Source organism: Lissotriton vulgaris, chromosome 1_1 (genome assembly GCF_964263255.1).
Source record: "Lissotriton vulgaris chromosome 1_1, aLisVul1.2, whole genome shotgun sequence".
NCBI classification, from domain to species: domain Eukaryota; kingdom Metazoa; phylum Chordata; class Amphibia; order Caudata; family Salamandridae; genus Lissotriton; species Lissotriton vulgaris.
Window position 1 is genome coordinate 1,195,826,891 of NC_141685.1, and position 19,993 is coordinate 1,195,846,883.

Genomic DNA, 19,993 nt, shown 5'->3' on the forward strand with positions numbered 1-19,993 from the left:
AGGGAACATTGCTAGCACCAGGATCTAAAGCAGGCTTTAGTAGTGTTGAAGGTTTGTTAACTATCATGACCAACACAATGTGATCCATATTACTTGCTTATTGACAGAAAATATATTCAGGCACAGGCTCCCACTAGAAGGTAATGAGGAAATTCAAATGCTGTGAACGTCTTTTTAATGCCTAAAGGAATGATTGTGAGTTTTACTTGCCATATAATTTGGTGAATTGATGCCGTATGCCGGAAGACTTGCTTTTTTTTTTTTTCTTCAGTCTCGGCAAGGCAGAGAAATTCTGTGGTGAAACACTGCCACTGCTGGCCATTCAGTATAATCTGCAGATGGAAAAGTCCACTGTTAGCACAATTTTTATAAAGGGTAAACAGATCAATAGTATGGAGTCTATATTATTGTGAAAATCAACAGCTCATTAGAAAATCAAATCCCAATTTGTGTTTTTAAAATCCCATACTTTTTTTGAATCCCACGCCTCACTTGCTAACACTCTCTAAACAACTGTAGCACATACATTAGGACATAGATATATAGATCTTTTTGCCAGCCAAGTGGCAGTGAACCCTTCTCAATTCATTTGTGTTAGGATATGGTACACCATTAGCAATTAAGCCAGCTGATTAGTTGAGAGCGGAAGGGTTATGTTACAATTAATGGGAATAATAAAAACGATGAATAGCATATTTACCATCCTCATTTTAGCCAATTCCTACCAGTTCAGCAATAGTAAAGTTGAGACTCTTATGCTCAAACGCACTTTCACACAAATTCAGAAGTCTAAAAAAATGCCAATTTCTTTAATCTTAACATCTTAGTTTACAGTAGGGCATCCTGTCTACCCTACTACTCATTTAATTACCAAGATGAATGTATCCTACTGCTTAATAGGCAACAGAGTGGCCCTCATGTCAGACAACATCTTGTTTTTGCTTTATGATGTCCGTTTGCTAGGCAACAGAATGGCCCTCAGGTCAGACAACATTCTTGCTTTAGATTTATGACGTCAGAGCAATTGTCCTTGTGGAAGCTGACCACACAGGAGGATGAGATTTCAGAAGTTATGCAGTAGGTTACTATCCGTGTTTGTAAGGCAAGTAGGAGGGGGAATGGTAAAGGATGCTGAACCACTTAAAGCATAGCGGCCTTTTTGAAAGTGGGCTGGGGATACAAAAATAGAGATTATCCCTAATACCAATCCATCTGGAGTATCAGAGCCCAACATGCAAAGTGCAGGGGAAGGTTAAATGAGTTTTGTTCTTTGAGAAGGAAACACTATAGTTCTAAAGTGAGATAGTGCATTTCAACCTCAAAGGCAGCAAATTCCTCAAAGGGAACATTGCTAGCACCAGGATCTAAAGCAGGCTTTAGTAGTGTTGAAGGTTTGTTAACTATCATGACCAACACAATGTGATCCATATTACTTCCTTATTGACAGAAAATATATTCAGGCACAGGCTCCCACTAGAAGGTAATGAGGAAATTCAAATGCTGTGAACGTCTTTTTAATGCCTAAAGGAATGATTGTGAGTTTTACTTGCCATATAATTTGGTGAATTGATGCCGTATGCCGGAAGACTTGCTTTTTTTTTTTTTTTCTTCAGTCTCGGCAAGGCAGAGAAATTCTGTGGTGAAACACTGCCACTGCTGGCCATTCAGTATAATCTGCAGATGGAAAAGTCCACTGTTAGCACAATTTTTATAAAGGGTAAACAGATCAATAGTATGGAGTCTATATTATTGTGAAAATCAACAGCTCATTAGAAAATCAAATCCCAATTTGTGTTTTTAAAATCCCATACTTTTTTTGAATCCCACGCCTCACTTGCTAACACTCTCTAAACAACTGTAGCACATACATTAGGACATAGATATATAGATCTTTTTGCCAGCCAAGTGGCAGTGAACCCTTCTCAATTCATTTGTGTTAGGATATGGTACACCATTAGCAATTAAGCCAGCTGATTAGTTGAGAGCGGAAGGGTTATGTTACAATTAATGGGAATAATAAAAACGATGAATAGCATATTTACCATCCTCATTTTAGCCAATTCCTAGCAGTTCAGCAATAGTAAAGTTGAGACTCTTATGCTCAAACGCACTTTCACACAAATTCAGAAGTCTAAAAAAATGCCAATTTCTTTAATCTTAACATCTTAGTTTACAGTAGGGCATCCTGTCTACCCTACTACTCATTTAATTACCAAGATGAATGTATCCTACTGCTTAATAGGCAACAGAGTGGCCCTCATGTCAGACAACATCTTGTTTTTGCTTTATGATGTCCGTTTGCTAGGCAACAGAATGGCCCTCAGGTCAGACAACATTCTTGCTTTAGATTTATGACATCAGAGCACCAGTGGACCAATTGTCCTTGTGGAAGCTGACCACACAGGAGGATGAGATTTCAGAAGTTATGCAGTAGGTTACTATCCGTGTTTGTAAGGCAAGTAGGAGGGGGAATGGTAAAGGATGCTGAACCACTTAAAGCATAGCGGCCTGTTTGAAAGTGGGCTGGGGATACAAAAATAGAGATTATCCCTAATACCAATCCATCTGGAGTATCAGAGCCCAACATGCAAAGTGCAGGGGAAGGTTAAATGAGTTTTGTTCTTTGAGAAGGAAACACTATAGTTCTAAAGTGAGATAGTGCATTTCAACCTCAAAGGCAGCAAATTCCTCAAAGGGAACATTGCTAGCACCAGGATCTAAAGCAGGCTTTAGTAGTGTTGAAGGTTTGTTAACTATCATGACCAACACAATGTGATCCATATTACTTCCTTATTGACAGAAAATATATTCAGGCACAGGCTCCCACTAGAAGGTAATGAGGAAATTCAAATGCTGTAAACGTCTTTTTAATGCCTAAAGGAATGATTGTGAGTTTTACTTGCCATATAATTTGGTGAATTGATGCCGTATGCCGGAAGACTTGCTTTTTTTTTTTTTTCTTCAGTCTCGGCAAGGCAGAGAAATTCTGTGGTGAAACACTGCCACTGCTGGCCATTCAGTATAATCTGCAGATGGAAAAGTCCACTGTTAGCACAATTTTTATAAAGGGTAAACAGATCAATAGTATGGAGTCTATATTATTGTGAAAATCAACAGCTCATTAGAAAATCAAATCCCAATTTGTAGTTTTAAAATCCCATACTTTTTTTGAATCCCACGCCTCACTTGCTAACACTCTCTAAACAACTGTAGCACATACATTAGGACATAGATATATAGATCTTTTTGCCAGCCAAGTGGCAGTGAACCCTTCTCAATTCATTTGTGTTAGGATATGGTACACCATTAGCAATTAAGCCAGCTGATTAGTTGAGAGCGGAAGGGTTATGTTACAATTAATGGGAATAATAAAAACGATGAATAGCATATTTACCATCCTCATTTTAGCCAATTCCTACCAGTTCAGCAATAGTAAAGTTGAGACTCTTATGCTCAAACGCACTTTCACACAAATTCAGAAGTCTAAAAAAATGCCAATTTCTTTAATCTTAACATCTTAGTTTACAGTAGGGCATCCTGTCTACCCTACTACTCATTTAATTACCAAGATGAATGTATCCTACTGCTTAATAGGCAACAGAGTGGCCCTCATGTCAGACAACATCTTGTTTTTGCTTTATGATGTCCGTTTGCTAGGCAACAGAATGGCCCTCAGGTCAGACAACATTCTTGCTTTAGATTTATGACGTCAGAGCAATTGTCCTTGTGGAAGCTGACCACACAGGAGGATGAGATTTCAGAAGTTATGCAGTAGGTTACTATCCGTGTTTGTAAGGCAAGTAGGAGGGGGAATGGTAAAGGATGCTGAACCACTTAAAGCATAGCGGCCTTTTTGAAAGTGGGCTGGGGATACAAAAATAGAGATTATCCCTAATACCAATCCATCTTGAGTATCAGAGCCCAACATGCAAAGTGCAGGGGAAGGTTAAATGAGTTTTGTTCTTTGAGAAGGAAACACTATAGTTCTAAAGTGAGATAGTGCATTTCAACCTCAAAGGCAGCAAATTCCTCAAAGGGAACATTGCTAGCACCAGGATCTAAAGCAGGCTTTAGTAGTGTTGAAGGTTTGTTAACTATCATGACCAACACAATGTGATCCATATTACTTCCTTATTGACAGAAAATATATTCAGGCACAGGCTCCCACTAGAAGATAATGAGGAAATTCAAATGCTGTGAACGTCTTTTTAATGCCTAAAGGAATGATTGTGAGTTTTACTTGCCATATAATTTGGTGAATTGATGCCGTATGCCGGAAGACTTGCTTTTTTTTTTTCTTCTTCAGTCTCGGCAAGGCAGAGAAATTCTGTGGTGAAACACTGCCACTGCTGGCCATTCAGTATAATCTGCAGATGGAAAAGTCCACTGTTAGCACAATTTTTATAAAGGGTAAACAGATCAATAGTATGGAGTCTATATTATTGTGAAAATCAACAGCTCATTAGAAAATCAAATCCCAATTTGTGTTTTTAAAATCCCATACTTTTTTGGAATCCCACGCCTCACTTGCTAACACTCTGTAAACAACTGTAGCACATACATTAGGACATAGATATATAGATCTTTTGCCAGCCAAGTGGCAGTGAACCCTTCTCAATTCATTTGTGTTAGGATATGGTACACCATTAGCAATTAAGCCAGCTGATTAGTTGAGAGCGGAAGGGTTATGTTACAATTAATGGGAATAATAAAAACGATGAATAGCATATTTACCATCCTCATTTTAGCCAATTCCTACCAGTTCAGCAATAGTAAAGTTGAGACCCTTATGCTCAAACGCACTTTCACACAAATTCAGAAGTCTAAAAAAATGCCAATTTCTTTAATCTTAACATCTTAGTTTACAGTAGGGCATCCTGTCTACCATACTACACATTTAATTACCAAGATGAATGTATCCTACTGCTGAATAGGCAACAGAGTGGCCCTCATGTCAGACAACATCTTGTTTTTGCTTTATGATGTCCGTTTGCTAGGCAACAGAATGGCCCTCAGGTCAGACAACATTCTTGCTTTAGATTTATGACGTCAGAGCACCAGTGGACCAATTGTCCTTGTGGAAGCTGACCACACAGGAGGATGAGATTTCAGAAGTTATGCAGTAGGTTACTATCCGTGTTTGTAAGGCAAGTAGGAGGGGGAATGGTAAAGGATGCTGAACCACTTAAAGCATAGCGGCCTTTTTGAAAGTGGGCTGGGGATACAAAAATAGAGATTATCCCTAATACCAATCCATCTGGAGTATCAGAGCCCAACATGCAAAGTGCAGGGGAAGGTTAAATGAGTTTTGTTCTTTGAGAAGGAAACACTATAGTTCTAAAGTGAGATAGTGCATTTCAACCTCAAAGGCAGCAAATTCCTCAAAGGGAACATTGCTAGCACCAGGATCTAAAGCAGGCTTTAGTAGTGTTGAAGGTTTGTTAACTATCATGACCAACACAATGTGATCCATATTACTTCCTTATTGACAGAAAATATATTCAGGCACAGGCTCCCACTAGAAGGTAATGAGGAAATTCAAATGCTGTGAACGTCTTTTTAATGCCTAAAGGAATGATTGTGAGTTTTACTTGCCATATAATTTGGTGAATTGATGCCGTATGCCGGAAGACTTGCTTTTTTTTTTTCCTTCAGTCTCGGCAAGGCAGAGAAATTCTGTGGTGAAACACTGCCACTGCTGGCCATTCAGTATAATCTGCAGATGGAAAAGTCCACTGTTAGCACAATTTTTATAAAGGGTAAACAGATCAATAGTATGGAGTCTATATTATTGTGAAAATCAACAGCTCATTAGAAAATCAAATCCCAATTTGTGTTTTTAAAATCCCATACTTTTTTTGAATCCCACGCCTCACTTGCTAACACTCTCTAAACAACTGTAGCACATACATTAGGACATAGATATATAGATCTTTTTGCCAGCCAAGTGGCAGTGAACCCTTCTCAATTCATTTGTGTTAGGATATGGTACACCATTAGCAATTAAGCCAGCTGATTAGTTGAGAGCGGAAGGGTTATGTTACAATTAATGGGAATAATAAAAACGATGAATAGCATATTTACCATCCTCATTTTAGCCAATTCCTACCAGTTCAGCAATAGTAAAGTTGAGACTCTTATGCTCAAACGCACTTTCACACAAATTCAGAAGTCTAAAAAAATGCCAATTTCTTTAATCTTAACATCTTAGTTTACAGTAGGGCATCCTGTCTACCCTACTACTCATTTAATTACCAAGATGAATGTATCCTACTGCTTAATAGGCAACAGAGTGGCCCTCATGTCAGACAACATCTTGTTTTTGCTTTATGATGTCCGTTTGCTAGGCAACAGAATGGCCCTCAGGTCAGACAACATTCTTGCTTTAGATTTATGACGTCAGAGCAATTGTCCTTGTGGAAGCTGACCACACAGGAGGATGAGATTTCAGAAGTTATGCAGTAGGTTACTATCCGTGTTTGTAAGGCAAGTAGGAGGGGGAATGGTAAAGGATGCTGAACCACTTAAAGCATAGCGGCCTTTTTGAAAGTGGGCTGGGGATACAAAAATAGAGATTATCCCTAATACCAATCCATCTTGAGTATCAGAGCCCAACATGCAAAGTGCAGGGGAAGGTTAAATGAGTTTTGTTCTTTGAGAAGGAAACACTATAGTTCTAAAGTGAGATAGTGCATTTCAACCTCAAAGGCAGCAAATTCCTCAAAGGGAACATTGCTAGCACCAGGATCTAAAGCAGGCTTTAGTAGTGTTGAAGGTTTGTTAACTATCATGACCAACACAATGTGATCCATATTACTTCCTTATTGACAGAAAATATATTCAGGCACAGGCTCCCACTAGAAGGTAATGAGGAAATTCAAATGCTGTGAACGTCTTTTTAATGCCTAAAGGAATGATTGTGAGTTTTACTTGCCATATAATTTGGTGAATTGATGGCGTATGCCGGAAGACTTGCTTTTTTTTTTTTCCTTCAGTCTCGGCAAGGCAGAGAAATTCTGTGGTGAAACACTGCCACTGCTGGCCATTCAGTATAATCTGCAGATGGAAAAGTCCACTGTTAGCACAATTTTTATAAAGGGTAAACAGATCAATAGTATGGAGTCTATATTATTGTGAAAATCAACAGCTCATTAGAAAATCAAATCCCAATTTGTGTTTTTAAAATCCCATACTTTTTTGGAATCCCACGCCTCACTTGCTAACACTCTGTAAACAACTGTAGCACATACATTAGGACATAGATATATAGATCTTTTGCCAGCCAAGTGGCAGTGAACCCTTCTCAATTCATTTGTGTTAGGATATGGTACACCATTAGCAATTAAGCCAGCTGATTAGTTGAGAGCGGAAGGGTTATGTTACAATTAATGGGAATAATAAAAACGATGAATAGCATATTTACCATCCTCATTTTAGCCAATTCCTACCAGTTCAGCAATAGTAAAGTTGAGACCCTTATGCTCAAACGCACTTTCACACAAATTCAGAAGTCTAAAAAAATGCCAATTTCATTAATCTTAACATCTTAGTTTACAGTAGGGCATCCTGTCTACCCTACTACACATTTAATTACCAAGATGAATGTATCCTACTGCTGAATAGGCAACAGAGTGGCCCTCATGTCAGACAACATCTTGTTTTTGCTTTATGATGTCCGTTTGCTAGGCAACAGAATGGCCCTCAGGTCAGACAACATTCTTGCTTTAGATTTATGACGTCAGAGCACCAGTGGACCAATTGTCCTTGTGGAAGCTGACCACACAGGAGGATGAGATTTCAGAAGTTATGCAGTAGGTTACTATCTGTGTTTGTAAGGCAAGTAGGAGGGGGAATGGTAAAGGATGCTGAACCACTTAAAGCATAGCGGCCTTTTTGAAAGTGGGCTGGGGATACAAAAATAGAGATTATCCCTAATACCAATCCATCTGGAGTATCAGAGCCCAACATGCAAAGTGCAGGGGAAGGTTAAATGAGTTTTGTTCTTTGAGAAGGAAACACTATAGTTCTAAAGTGAGATAGTGCATTTCAACCTCAAAGGCAGCAAATTCCTCAAAGGGAACATTGCTAGCACCAGGATCTAAAGCAGGCTTTAGTAGTGTTGAAGGTTTGTTAACTATCATGACCAACACAATGTGATCCATATTACTTCCTTATTGACAGAAAATATATTCAGGCACAGGCTCCCACTAGAAGGTAATGAGGAAATTCAAATGCTGTAAACGTCTTTTTAATGCCTAAAGGAATGATTGTGAGTTTTACTTGCCATATAATTTGGTGAATTGATGCCGTATGCCGGAAGACTTGCTTTTTTTTTTTTCTTCAGTCTCGGCAAGGCAGAGAAATTCTGTGGTGAAACACTGCCACTGCTGGCCATTCAGTATAATCTGCAGATGGAAAAGTCCACTGTTAGCACAATTTTTATAAAGGGTAAACAGATCAATAGTATGGAGTCTATATTATTGTGAAAATCAACAGCTCATTAGAAAATCAAATCCCAATTTGTGTTTTTAAAATCCCATACTTTTTTTGAATCCCACGCCTCACTTGCTAACACTCTCTAAACAACTGTAGCACATACATTAGGACATAGATATATAGATCTTTTTGCCAGCCAAGTGGCAGTGAACCCTTCTCAATTCATTTGTGTTAGGATATGGTACACCATTAGCAATTAAGCCAGCTGATTAGTTGAGAGCGGAAGGGTTATGTTACAATTAATGGGAATAATAAAAACGATGAATAGCATATTTACCATCCTCATTTTAGCCAATTCCTACCAGTTCAGCAATAGTAAAGTTGAGACTCTTATGCTCAAACGCACTTTCACACAAATTCAGAAGTCTAAAAAAATGCCAATTTCTTTAATCTTAACATCTTAGTTTACAGTAGGGCATCCTGTCTACCCTACTACTCATTTAATTACCAAGATGAATGTATCCTACTGCTTAATAGGCAACAGAGTGGCCCTCATGTCAGACAACATCTTGTTTTTGCTTTATGATGTCCGTTTGCTAGGCAACAGAATGGCCCTCAGGTCAGACAACATTCTTGCTTTAGATTTATGACATCAGAGCACCAGTGGACCAATTGTCCTTGTGGAAGCTGACCACACAGGAGGATGAGATTTCAGAAGTTATGCAGTAGGTTACTATCCGTGTTTGTAAGGCAAGTAGGAGGGGGGAATGGTAAAGGATGCTGAACCACTTAAAGCATAGCGGCCTTTTTGAAAGTGGGCTGGGGATACAAAAATAGAGATTATCCCTAATACCAATCCATCTGGAGTATCAGAGCCCAACATGCAAAGTGCAGGGGAAGGTTAAATGAGTTTTGTTCTTTGAGAAGGAAACACTATAGTTCTAAAGTGAGATAGTGCATTTCAACCTCAAAGGCAGCAAATTCCTCAAAGGGAACATTGCTAGCACCAGGATCTAAAGCAGGCTTTAGTAGTGTTGAAGGTTTGTTAACTATCATGACCAACACAATGTGATCCATATTACTTCCTTATTGACAGAAAATATATTCAGGCACAGGCTCCCACTAGAAGGTAATGAGGAAATTCAAATGCTGTGAACGTCTTTTTAATGCCTAAAGGAATGATTGTGAGTTTTACTTGCCATATAATTTGGTGAATTGATGCCGTATGCCGGAAGACTTGCTTTTTTTTTTTCCTTCAGTCTCGGCAAGGCAGAGAAATTCTGTGGTGAAACACTGCCACTGCTGGCCATTCAGTATAATCTGCAGATGGAAAAGTCCACTGTTAGCACAATTTTTATAAAGGGTAAACAGATCAATAGTATGGAGTCTATATTATTGTGAAAATCAACAGCTCATTAGAAAATCAAATCCCAATTTGTGTTTTTAAAATCCCATACTTTTTTTGAATCCCACGCCTCACTTGCTAACACTCTCTAAACAACTGTAGCACATACATTAGGACATAGATATATAGATCTTTTTGCCAGCCAAGTGGCAGTGAACCCTTCTCAATTCATTTGTGTTAGGATATGGTACACCATTAGCAATTAAGCCAGCTGATTAGTTGAGAGCGGAAGGGTTATGTTACAATTAATGGGAATAATAAAAACGATGAATAGCATATTTACCATCCTCATTTTAGCCAATTCCTACCAGTTCAGCAATAGTAAAGTTGAGACCCTTATGCTCAAACGCACTTTCACACAAATTCAGAAGTCTAAAAAAATGCCAATTTCTTTAATCTTAACATCTTAGTTTACAGTAGGGCATCCTGTCTACCCTACTACACATTTAATTACCAAGATGAATGTATCCTACTGCTGAATAGGCAACAGAGTGGCCCTCATGTCAGACAACATCTTGTTTTTGCTTTATGATGTCTGTTTGCTAGGCAACAGAATGGCCCTCAGGTCAGACAACATTCTTGCTTTAGATTTATGACGTCAGAGCACCAGTGGACCAATTGTCCTTGTGGAAGCTGACCACACAGGAGGATGAGATTTCAGAAGTTATGCAGTAGGTTACTATCCGTGTTTGTAAGGCAAGTAGGAGGGGGAATGGTAAAGGATGCTGAACCACTTAAAGCATAGCGGCCTTTTTGAAAGTGGGCTGGGGATACAAAAATAGAGATTATCCCTAATACCAATCCATCTGGAGTATCAGAGCCCAACATGCAAAGTGCAGGGGAAGGTTAAATGAGTTTTGTTCTTTGAGAAGGAAACACTATAGTTCTAAAGTGAGATAGTGCATTTCAACCTCAAAGGCAGCAAATTCCTCAAAGGGAACATTGCTAGCACCAGGATCTAAAGCAGGCTTTAGTAGTGTTGAAGGTTTGTTAACTATCATGACCAACACAATGTGATCCATATTACTTCCTTATTGACAGAAAATATATTCAGGCACAGGCTCCCACTAGAAGGTAATGAGGAAATTCAAATGCTGTAAACGTCTTTTTAATGCCTAAAGGAATGATTGTGAGTTTTACTTGCCATATAATTTGGTGAATTGATGCCGTATGCCGGAAGACTTGCTTTTTTTTTTTTTCTTCAGTCTCGGCAAGGCAGAGAAATTCTGTGGTGAAACACTGCCACTGCTGGCCATTCAGTATAATCTGCAGATGGAAAAGTCCACTGTTAGCACAATTTTTATAAAGGGTAAACAGATCAATAGTATGGAGTCTATATTATTGTGAAAATCAACAGCTCATTAGAAAATCAAATCCCAATTTGTGTTTTTAAAATCCCATACTTTTTTTGAATCCCACGCCTCACTTGCTAACACTCTCTAAACAACTGTAGCACATACATTAGGACATAGATATATAGATCTTTTTGCCAGCCAAGTGGCAGTGAACCCTTCTCAATTCATTTGTGTTAGGATATGGTACACCATTAGCAATTAAGCCAGCTGATTAGTTGAGAGCGGAAGGGTTATGTTACAATTAATGGGAATAATAAAAACGATGAATAGCATATTTACCATCCTCATTTTAGCCAATTCCTACCAGTTCAGCAATAGTAAAGTTGAGACTCTTATGCTCAAACGCACTTTCACACAAATTCAGAAGTCTAAAAAAATGCCAATTTCTTTAATCTTAACATCTTAGTTTACAGTAGGGCATCCTGTCTACCCTACTACTCATTTAATTACCAAGATGAATGTATCCTACTGCTTAATAGGCAACAGAGTGGCCCTCATGTCAGACAACATCTTGTTTTTGCTTTATGATGTCCGTTTGCTAGGCAACAGAATGGCCCTCAGGTCAGACAACATTCTTGCTTTAGATTTATGACATCAGAGCACCAGTGGACCAATTGTCCTTGTGGAAGCTGACCACACAGGAGGATGAGATTTCAGAAGTTATGCAGTAGGTTACTATCCGTGTTTGTAAGGCAAGTAGGAGGGGGGAATGGTAAAGGATGCTGAACCACTTAAAGCATAGCGGCCTTTTTGAAAGTGGGCTGGGGATACAAAAATAGAGATTATCCCTAATACCAATCCATCTGGAGTATCAGAGCCCAACATGCAAAGTGCAGGGGAAGGTTAAATGAGTTTTGTTCTTTGAGAAGGAAACACTATAGTTCTAAAGTGAGATAGTGCATTTCAACCTCAAAGGCAGCAAATTCCTCAAAGGGAACATTGCTAGCACCAGGATCTAAAGCAGGCTTTAGTAGTGTTGAAGGTTTGTTAACTATCATGACCAACACAATGTGATCCATATTACTTCCTTATTGACAGAAAATATATTCAGGCACAGGCTCCCACTAGAAGGTAATGAGGAAATTCAAATGCTGTGAACGTCTTTTTAATGCCTAAAGGAATGATTGTGAGTTTTACTTGCCATATAATTTGGTGAATTGATGCCGTATGCCGGAAGACTTGCTTTTTTTTTTTCCTTCAGTCTCGGCAAGGCAGAGAAATTCTGTGGTGAAACACTGCCACTGCTGGCCATTCAGTATAATCTGCAGATGGAAAAGTCCACTGTTAGCACAATTTTTATAAAGGGTAAACAGATCAATAGTATGGAGTCTATATTATTGTGAAAATCAACAGCTCATTAGAAAATCAAATCCCAATTTGTGTTTTTAAAATCCCATACTTTTTTTGAATCCCACGCCTCACTTGCTAACACTCTCTAAACAACTGTAGCACATACATTAGGACATAGATATATAGATCTTTTTGCCAGCCAAGTGGCAGTGAACCCTTCTCTATTCATTTGTGTTAGGATATGGTACACCATTAGCAATTAAGCCAGCTGATTAGTTGAGAGCGGAAGGGTTATGTTACAATTAATGGGAATAATAAAAACGATGAATAACATATTTACCATCCTCATTTTAGCCAATTCCTACCAGTTCAGCAATAGTAAAGTTGAGACTCTTATGCTCAAACGCACTTTCACACAAATTCAGAAGTCTAAAAAAATGCCAATTTCTTTAATCTTAACATCTTAGTTTACAGTAGGGCATCCTGTCTACCCTACTACTCATTTAATTACCAAGATGAATGTATCCTACTGCTTAATAGGCAACAGAGTGGCCCTCATGTCAGACAACATCTTGTTTTTGCTTTATGATGTCCGTTTGCTAGGCAACAGAATGGCCCTCAGGTCAGACAACATTCTTGCTTTAGATTTATGACGTCAGAGCACCAGTGGACCAATTGTCCTTGTGGAAGCTGACCACACAGGAGGATGAGATTTCAGAAGTTATGCAGTAGGTTACTATCCGTGTTTGTAAGGCAAGTAGGAGGGGGAATGGTAAAGGATGCTGAACCACTTAAAGCATAGCGGCCTTTTTGAAAGTGGGCTGGGGATACAAAAATAGAGATTATCCCTAATACCAATCCATCTGGAGTATCAGAGCCCAACATGCAAAGTGCAGGGGAAGGTTAAATGAGTTTAGTTCTTTGAGAAGGAAACACTATAGTTCTAAAGTGAGATAGTGCATTTCAACCTCAAAGGCAGCAAATTCCTCAAAGGGAACATTGCTAGCACCAGGATCTAAAGCAGGCTTTAGTAGTGTTGAAGGTTTGTTAACTATCATGACCAACACAATGTGATCCATATTACTTCCTTATTGACAGAAAATATATTCAGGCACAGGCTCCCACTAGAAGGTAATGAGGAAATTCAAATGCTGTGAACGTCTTTTTAATGCCTAAAGGAATGATTGTGAGTTTTACTTGCCATATAATTTGGTGAATTGATGCCGTATGCCGGAAGACTTGCTTTTTTTTTTTCCTTCAGTCTCGGCAAGGCAGAGAAATTCTGTGGTGAAACACTGCCACTGCTGGCCATTCAGTATAATCTGCAGATGGAAAAGTCCACTGTTAGCACAATTTTTATAAAGGGTAAACAGATCAATAGTATGGAGTCTATATTATTGTGAAAATCAACAGCTCATTAGAAAATCAAATCCCAATTTGTGTTTTTAAAATCCCATACTTTTTTTGAATCCCACGCCTCACTTGCTAACACTCTCTAAACAACTGTAGCACATACATTAGGACATAGATATATAGATCTTTTTGCCAGCCAAGTGGCAGTGAACCCTTCTCTATTCATTTGTGTTAGGATATGGTACACCATTAGCAATTAAGCCAGCTGATTAGTTGAGAGCGGAAGGGTTATGTTACAATTAATGGGAATAATAAAAACGATGAATAGCATATTTACCATCCTCATTTTAGCCAATTCCTACCAGTTCAGCAATAGTAAAGTTGAGACTCTTATGCTCAAACGCACTTTCACACAAATTCAGAAGTCTAAAAAAATGCCAATTTCTTTAATCTTAACATCTTAGTTTACAGTAGGGCATCCTGTCTACCCTACTACTCATTTAATTACCAAGATGAATGTATCCTACTGCTTAATAGGCAACAGAGTGGCCCTCATGTCAGACAACATCTTGTTTTTGCTTTATGATGTCCGTTTGCTAGGCAACAGAATGGCCCTCAGGTCAGACAACATTCTTGCTTTAGATTTATGACATCAGAGCACCAGTGGACCAATTGTCCTTGTGGAAGCTGACCACACAGGAGGATGAGATTTCAGAAGTTATGCAGTAGGTTACTATCCGTGTTTGTAAGGCAAGTAGGAGGGGGAATGGTAAAGGATGCTGAACCACTTAAAGCATAGCGGCCTTTTTGAAAGTGGGCTGGGGATACAAAAATAGAGATTATCCCTAATACCAATCCATCTGGAGTATCAGAGCCCAACATGCAAAGTGCAGGGGAAGGTTAAATGAGTTTAGTTCTTTGAGAAGGAAACACTATAGTTCTAAAGTGAGATAGTGCATTTCAACCTCAAAGGCAGCAAATTCCTCAAAGGGAACATTGCTAGCACCAGGATCTAAAGCAGGCTTTAGTAGTGTTGAAGGTTTGTTAACTATCATGACCAACACAATGTGATCCATATTACTTCCTTATTGACAGAAAATATATTCAGGCACAGGCTCCCACTAGAAGGTAATGAGGAAATGCAAATGCTGTGAACGTCTTTTTAATGCCTAAAGGAATGATTGTGAGTTTTACTTGCCATATAATTTGGTGAATTGATGCCGTATGCCGGAAGACTTGCTTTTTTTTTTTTCTTCAGTCTCGGCAAGGCAGAGAAATTCTGTGGTGAAACACTGCCACTGCTGGCCATTCAGTATAATCTGCAGATGGAAAAGTCCACTGTTAGCACAATTTTTATAAAGGGTAAACAGATCAATAGTATGGAGTCTATATTATTGTGAAAATCAACAGCTCATTAGAAAATCAAATCCCAATTTGTGTTTTTAAAATCCCATACTTTTTTTGAATCCCACGCCTCACTTGCTAACACTCTCTAAACAACTGTAGCACATACATTAGGACATAGATATATAGATCTTTTTGCCAGCCAAGTGGCAGTGAACCCTTCTCAATTCATTTGTGTTAGGATATGGTACACCATTAGCAATTAAGCCAGCTGATTAGTTGAGAGCGGAAGGGTTATGTTACAATTAATGGGAATAATAAAAACGATGAATAGCATATTTACCATCCTCATTTTAGCCAATTCCTACCAGTTCAGCAATAGTAAAGTTGAGACTCTTATGCTCAAACGCACTTTCACACAAATTCAGAAGTCTAAAAAAATGCCAATTTCTTTAATCTTAACATCTTAGTTTACAGTAGGGCATCCTGTCTACCCTACTACTCATTTAATTACCAAGATGAATGTATCCTACTGCTTAGTAGGCAACAGAGTGGCCCTCATGTCAGACAACATCTTGTTTTTGCTTTATGATGTCCGTTTGCTAGGCAACAGAATGGCCCTCAGGTCAGACAACATTCTTGCTTTAGATTTATGACATCAGAGCACCAGTGGACCAATTGTCCTTGTGGAAGCTGACCACACAGGAGGATGAGATTTCAGAAGTTATGCAGTAGGTTACTATCCGTGTTTGTAAGGCAAGTAGGAGGGGGGAATGGTAAAGGATGCTGAACCACTTAAAGCATAGCGGCCTTTTTGAAAGTGGGCTGGGGATACAAAAATAGAGATTATCCCTAATACCAATCCATCTGGAGTATCAGAGCCCAACATGCAAAGTGCAGGGGAAGGTTAAATGAGTTTTGTTCTTTGAGAAGGAAACACTATAGTTCTAAAGTGAGATAGTGCATTTCAACCTCAAAGGCAGCAAATTCCTCAAAGGGAACATTGCTAGCACCAGGATCTAAAGCAGGCTTTAGTAGTGTTGAAGGTTTGTTAACTATCATGACCAACACAATGTGATCCATATTACTTCCTTATTGACAGAAAATATATTCAGGCACAGGCTCCCACTAGAAGGTAATGAGGAAATTCAAATGCTGTGAACGTCTTTTTAATGCCTAAAGGAATGATTGTGAGTTTTACTTGCCATATAATTTGGTGAATTGATGCCGTATGCCGGAAGACTTGCTTTTTTTTTTTCCTTCAGTCTCGGCAAGGCAGAGAAATTCTGTGGTGAAACACTGCCACTGCTGGCCATTCAGTATAATCTGCAGATGGAAAAGTCCACTGTTAGCACAATTTTTATAAAGGGTAAACAGATCAATAGTATGGAGTCTATATTATTGTGAAAATCAACAGCTCATTAGAAAATCAAATCCCAATTTGTGTTTTTAAAATCCCATACTTTTTTTGAATCCCACGCCTCACTTGCTAACACTCTCTAAACAACTGTAGCACATACATTATGACATAGATATATAGATCTTTTTGCCAGCCAAGTGGCAGTGAACCCTTCTCAATTCATTTGTGTTAGGATATGGTACACCATTAGCAATTAAGCCAGCTGATTAGTTGAGAGCGGAAGGGTTATGTTACAATTAATGGGAATAATAAAAACGATGAATAGCATATTTACCATCCTCATTTTAGCCAATTCCTACCAGTTCAGCAATAGTAAAGTTGAGACTCTTATGCTCAAACGCACTTTCACACAAATTCAGAAGTCTAAAAAAATGCCAATTTCTTTAATCTTAACATCTTAGTTTACAGTAGGGCATCCTGTCTACCCTACTACTCATTTAATTACCAAGATGAATGTATCCTACTGCTTAGTAGGCAACAGAGTGGCCCTCATGTCAGACAACATCTTGTTTTTGCTTTATGATGTCCGTTTGCTAGGCAACAGAATGGCCCTCAGGTCAGACAACATTCTTGCTTTAGATTTATGACATCAGAGCACCAGTGGACCAATTGTCCTTGTGGAAGCTGACCACACAGGAGGATGAGATTTCAGAAGTTATGCAGTAGGTTACTATCCGTGTTTGTAAGGCAAGTAGGAGGGGGGAATGGTAAAGGATGCTGAACCACTTAAAGCATAGCGGCCTTTTTGAAAGTGGGCTGGGGATACAAAAATAGAGATTATCCCTAATACCAATCCATCTGGAGTATCAGAGCCCAACATGCAAAGTGCAGGGGAAGGTTAAATGAGTTTTGTTCTTTGAGAAGGAAACACTATAGTTCTAAAGTGAGATAGTGCATTTCAACCTCAAAGGCAGCAAATTCCTCAAAGGGAACATTGCTAGCACCAGGATCTAAAGCAGGCTTTAGTAGTGTTGAAGGTTTGTTAACTATCATGACCAACACAATGTGATCCATATTACTTCCTTATTGACAGAAAATATATTCAGGCACAGGCTCCCACTAGAAGGTAATGAGGAAATTCAAATGCTGTGAACGTCTTTTTAATGCCTAAAGGAATGATTGTGAGTTTTACTTGCCATATAATTTGGTGAATTTATGCGGTATGCCGGAAGACTTGCTTTGTTTTTTTTCCTTGAGTCTCGGCAAGGCAGAGAAATTCTGTGGTGAAACACTGCCACTGCTGGCCATTCAGTATAATCTGCAGATGGAAAAGTCCACTGTTAGCACAATTTTTATAAAGGGTAAACAGATCAATAGTATGGAGTCTATATTATTGTGAAAATCAACAGCTCATTAGAAAATAAAATCCCAATTTGTGTTTTTAAAATCCCATACTTTTTTTGAATCCCACGCCTCACTTGCTAACACTCTCTAAACAACTGTAGCACATACATTAGGACATAGATATATAGATCTTTTTGCCAGCCAAGTGGCAGTGAACCCTTCTCAATTCATTTGTGTTAGGATATGGTACACCATTAGCAATTAAGCCAGCTGATTAGTTGAGAGCGGAAGGGTTATGTTACAATTAATGGGAATAATAAAAACGATGAATAGCATATTTACCATCCTCATTTTAGCCAATTCCTACCAGTTCAGCAATAGTAAAGTTGAGACTCTTATGCTCAAACGCACTTTCACACAAATTCAGAAGTCTAAAAAAATGCCAATTTCTTTAATCTTAACATCTTAGTTTACAGTAGGGCATCCTGTCTACCCTACTACTCATTTAATTACCAAGATGAATGTATCCTACTGCTTAGTAGGCAACAGAGTGGCCCTCATGTCAGACAACATCTTGTTTTTGCTTTATGATGTCCGTTTGCTAGGCAACAGAATGGCCCTCAGGTCAGACAACATTCTTGCTTTAGATTTATGACATCAGAGCACCAGTGGACCAATTGTCCTTGTGGAAGCTGACCACACAGGAGGATGAGATTTCAGAAGTTATGCAGTAGGTTACTATCCGTGTTTGTAAGGCAAGTAGGAGGGGGGAATGGTAAAGGATGCTGAACCACTTAAAGCATAGCGGCCTTTTTGAAAGTGGGCTGGGGATACAAAAATAGAGATTATCCCTAATACCAATCCATCTGGAGTATCAGAGCCCAACATGCAAAGTGCAGGGGAAGGTTAAATGAGTTTTGTTCTTTGAGAAGGAAACACTATAGTTCTAAAGTGAGATAGTGCATTTCAACCTCAAAGGCAGCAAATTCCTCAAAGGGAACATTGCTAGCACCAGGATCTAAAGCAGGCTTTAGTAGTGTTGAAGGTTTGTTAACTATCATGACCAACACAATGTGATCCATATTACTTCCTTATTGACAGAAAATATATTCAGGCACAGGCTCCCACTAGAAGGTAATGAGGAAATTCAAATGCTGTGAACGTCTTTTTAATGCCTAAAGGAATGATTGTGAGTTTTACTTGCCATATAATTTGGTGAATTGATGCGGTATGCCGGAAGACTTGCTTTGTTTTTTTTCCTTGAGTCTCGGCAAGGCAGAGAAATTCTGTGGTGAAACACTGCCACTGCTGGCCATTCAGTATAATCTGCAGATGGAAAAGTCCACTGTTAGCACAATTTTTATAAAGGGTAAACAGATCAATAGTATGGAGTCTATATTATTGTGAAAATCAACAGCTCATTAGAAAATCAAATCCCAATTTGTGTTTTTAAAATCCCATACTTTTTTTGAATCCCACGCCTCACTTGCTAACACTCTCTAAACAACTGTAGCACATACATTAGGACATAGATATATAGATCTTTTTGCCAGCCAAGTGGCAGTGAACCCTTCTCAATTCATTTGTGTTAGGATATGGTACACCATTAGCAATTAAGCCAGCTGATTAGTTGAGAGCGGAAGGGTTATGTTACAATTAATGGGAATAATAAAAACGATGAATAGCATATTTACCATCCTCATTTTAGCCAATTCCTACCAGTTCAGCAATAGTAAAGTTGAGACCCTTATGCTCAAACGCACTTTCACACAAATTCAGAAGTCTAAAAAAATGCCAATTTCTTTAATCTTAACATCTTAGTTTACAGTAGGGCATCCTGTCTACCCTACTACACATTTAATTACCAAGATGAATGTATCCTACTGCTGAATAGGCAACAGAGTGGCCCTCATGTCAGACAACATCTTGTTTTTGCTTTATGATGTCCGTTTGCTAGGCAACAGAATGGCCCTCAGGTCAGACAACATTCTTGCTTTAGATTTATGACGTCAGAGCACCAGTGGACCAATTGTCCTTGTGGAAGCTGACCACACAGGAGGATGAGATTTCAGAAGTTATGCAGTAGGTTACTATCCGTGTTTGTAA

The 19,993-nt window shown here is 38.8% G+C and overlaps 1 protein-coding gene across 1 annotated transcript in view; it reads right to left on the reverse strand.

The window, feature by feature from the left end:
* Positions 1–210: 210 nt before the first annotated feature.
* LOC147748898 (uncharacterized) overlaps positions 211–19,993 on the reverse strand; it is a 71,609-nt gene continuing 51,826 nt past the window's right edge. Inside the window, exons 40-54 of the mRNA XM_086936495.1 lie at positions 19,092–19,213; positions 17,740–17,861; positions 16,389–16,509; positions 15,038–15,158; positions 13,688–13,808; positions 12,338–12,458; positions 10,986–11,107; positions 9,636–9,756; positions 8,285–8,405; positions 6,935–7,056; positions 5,596–5,716; positions 4,245–4,367; positions 2,904–3,026; positions 1,551–1,674; positions 211–332 (exon numbers count right to left, since the gene is read on the reverse strand). Coding sequence (XP_086792621.1) covers positions 268–332; positions 1,551–1,674; positions 2,904–3,026; positions 4,245–4,367; positions 5,596–5,706 — 546 coding nt within the window. The 5' untranslated portion in view covers positions 5,707–5,716; positions 6,935–7,056; positions 8,285–8,405; ... (6 more) ...; positions 17,740–17,861; positions 19,092–19,213 and the 3' untranslated portion in view covers positions 211–267. The remainder of the gene's footprint in view (positions 333–1,550; positions 1,675–2,903; positions 3,027–4,244; positions 4,368–5,595; positions 5,717–6,934; positions 7,057–8,284; positions 8,406–9,635; positions 9,757–10,985; positions 11,108–12,337; positions 12,459–13,687; positions 13,809–15,037; positions 15,159–16,388; positions 16,510–17,739; positions 17,862–19,091; positions 19,214–19,993) is intronic.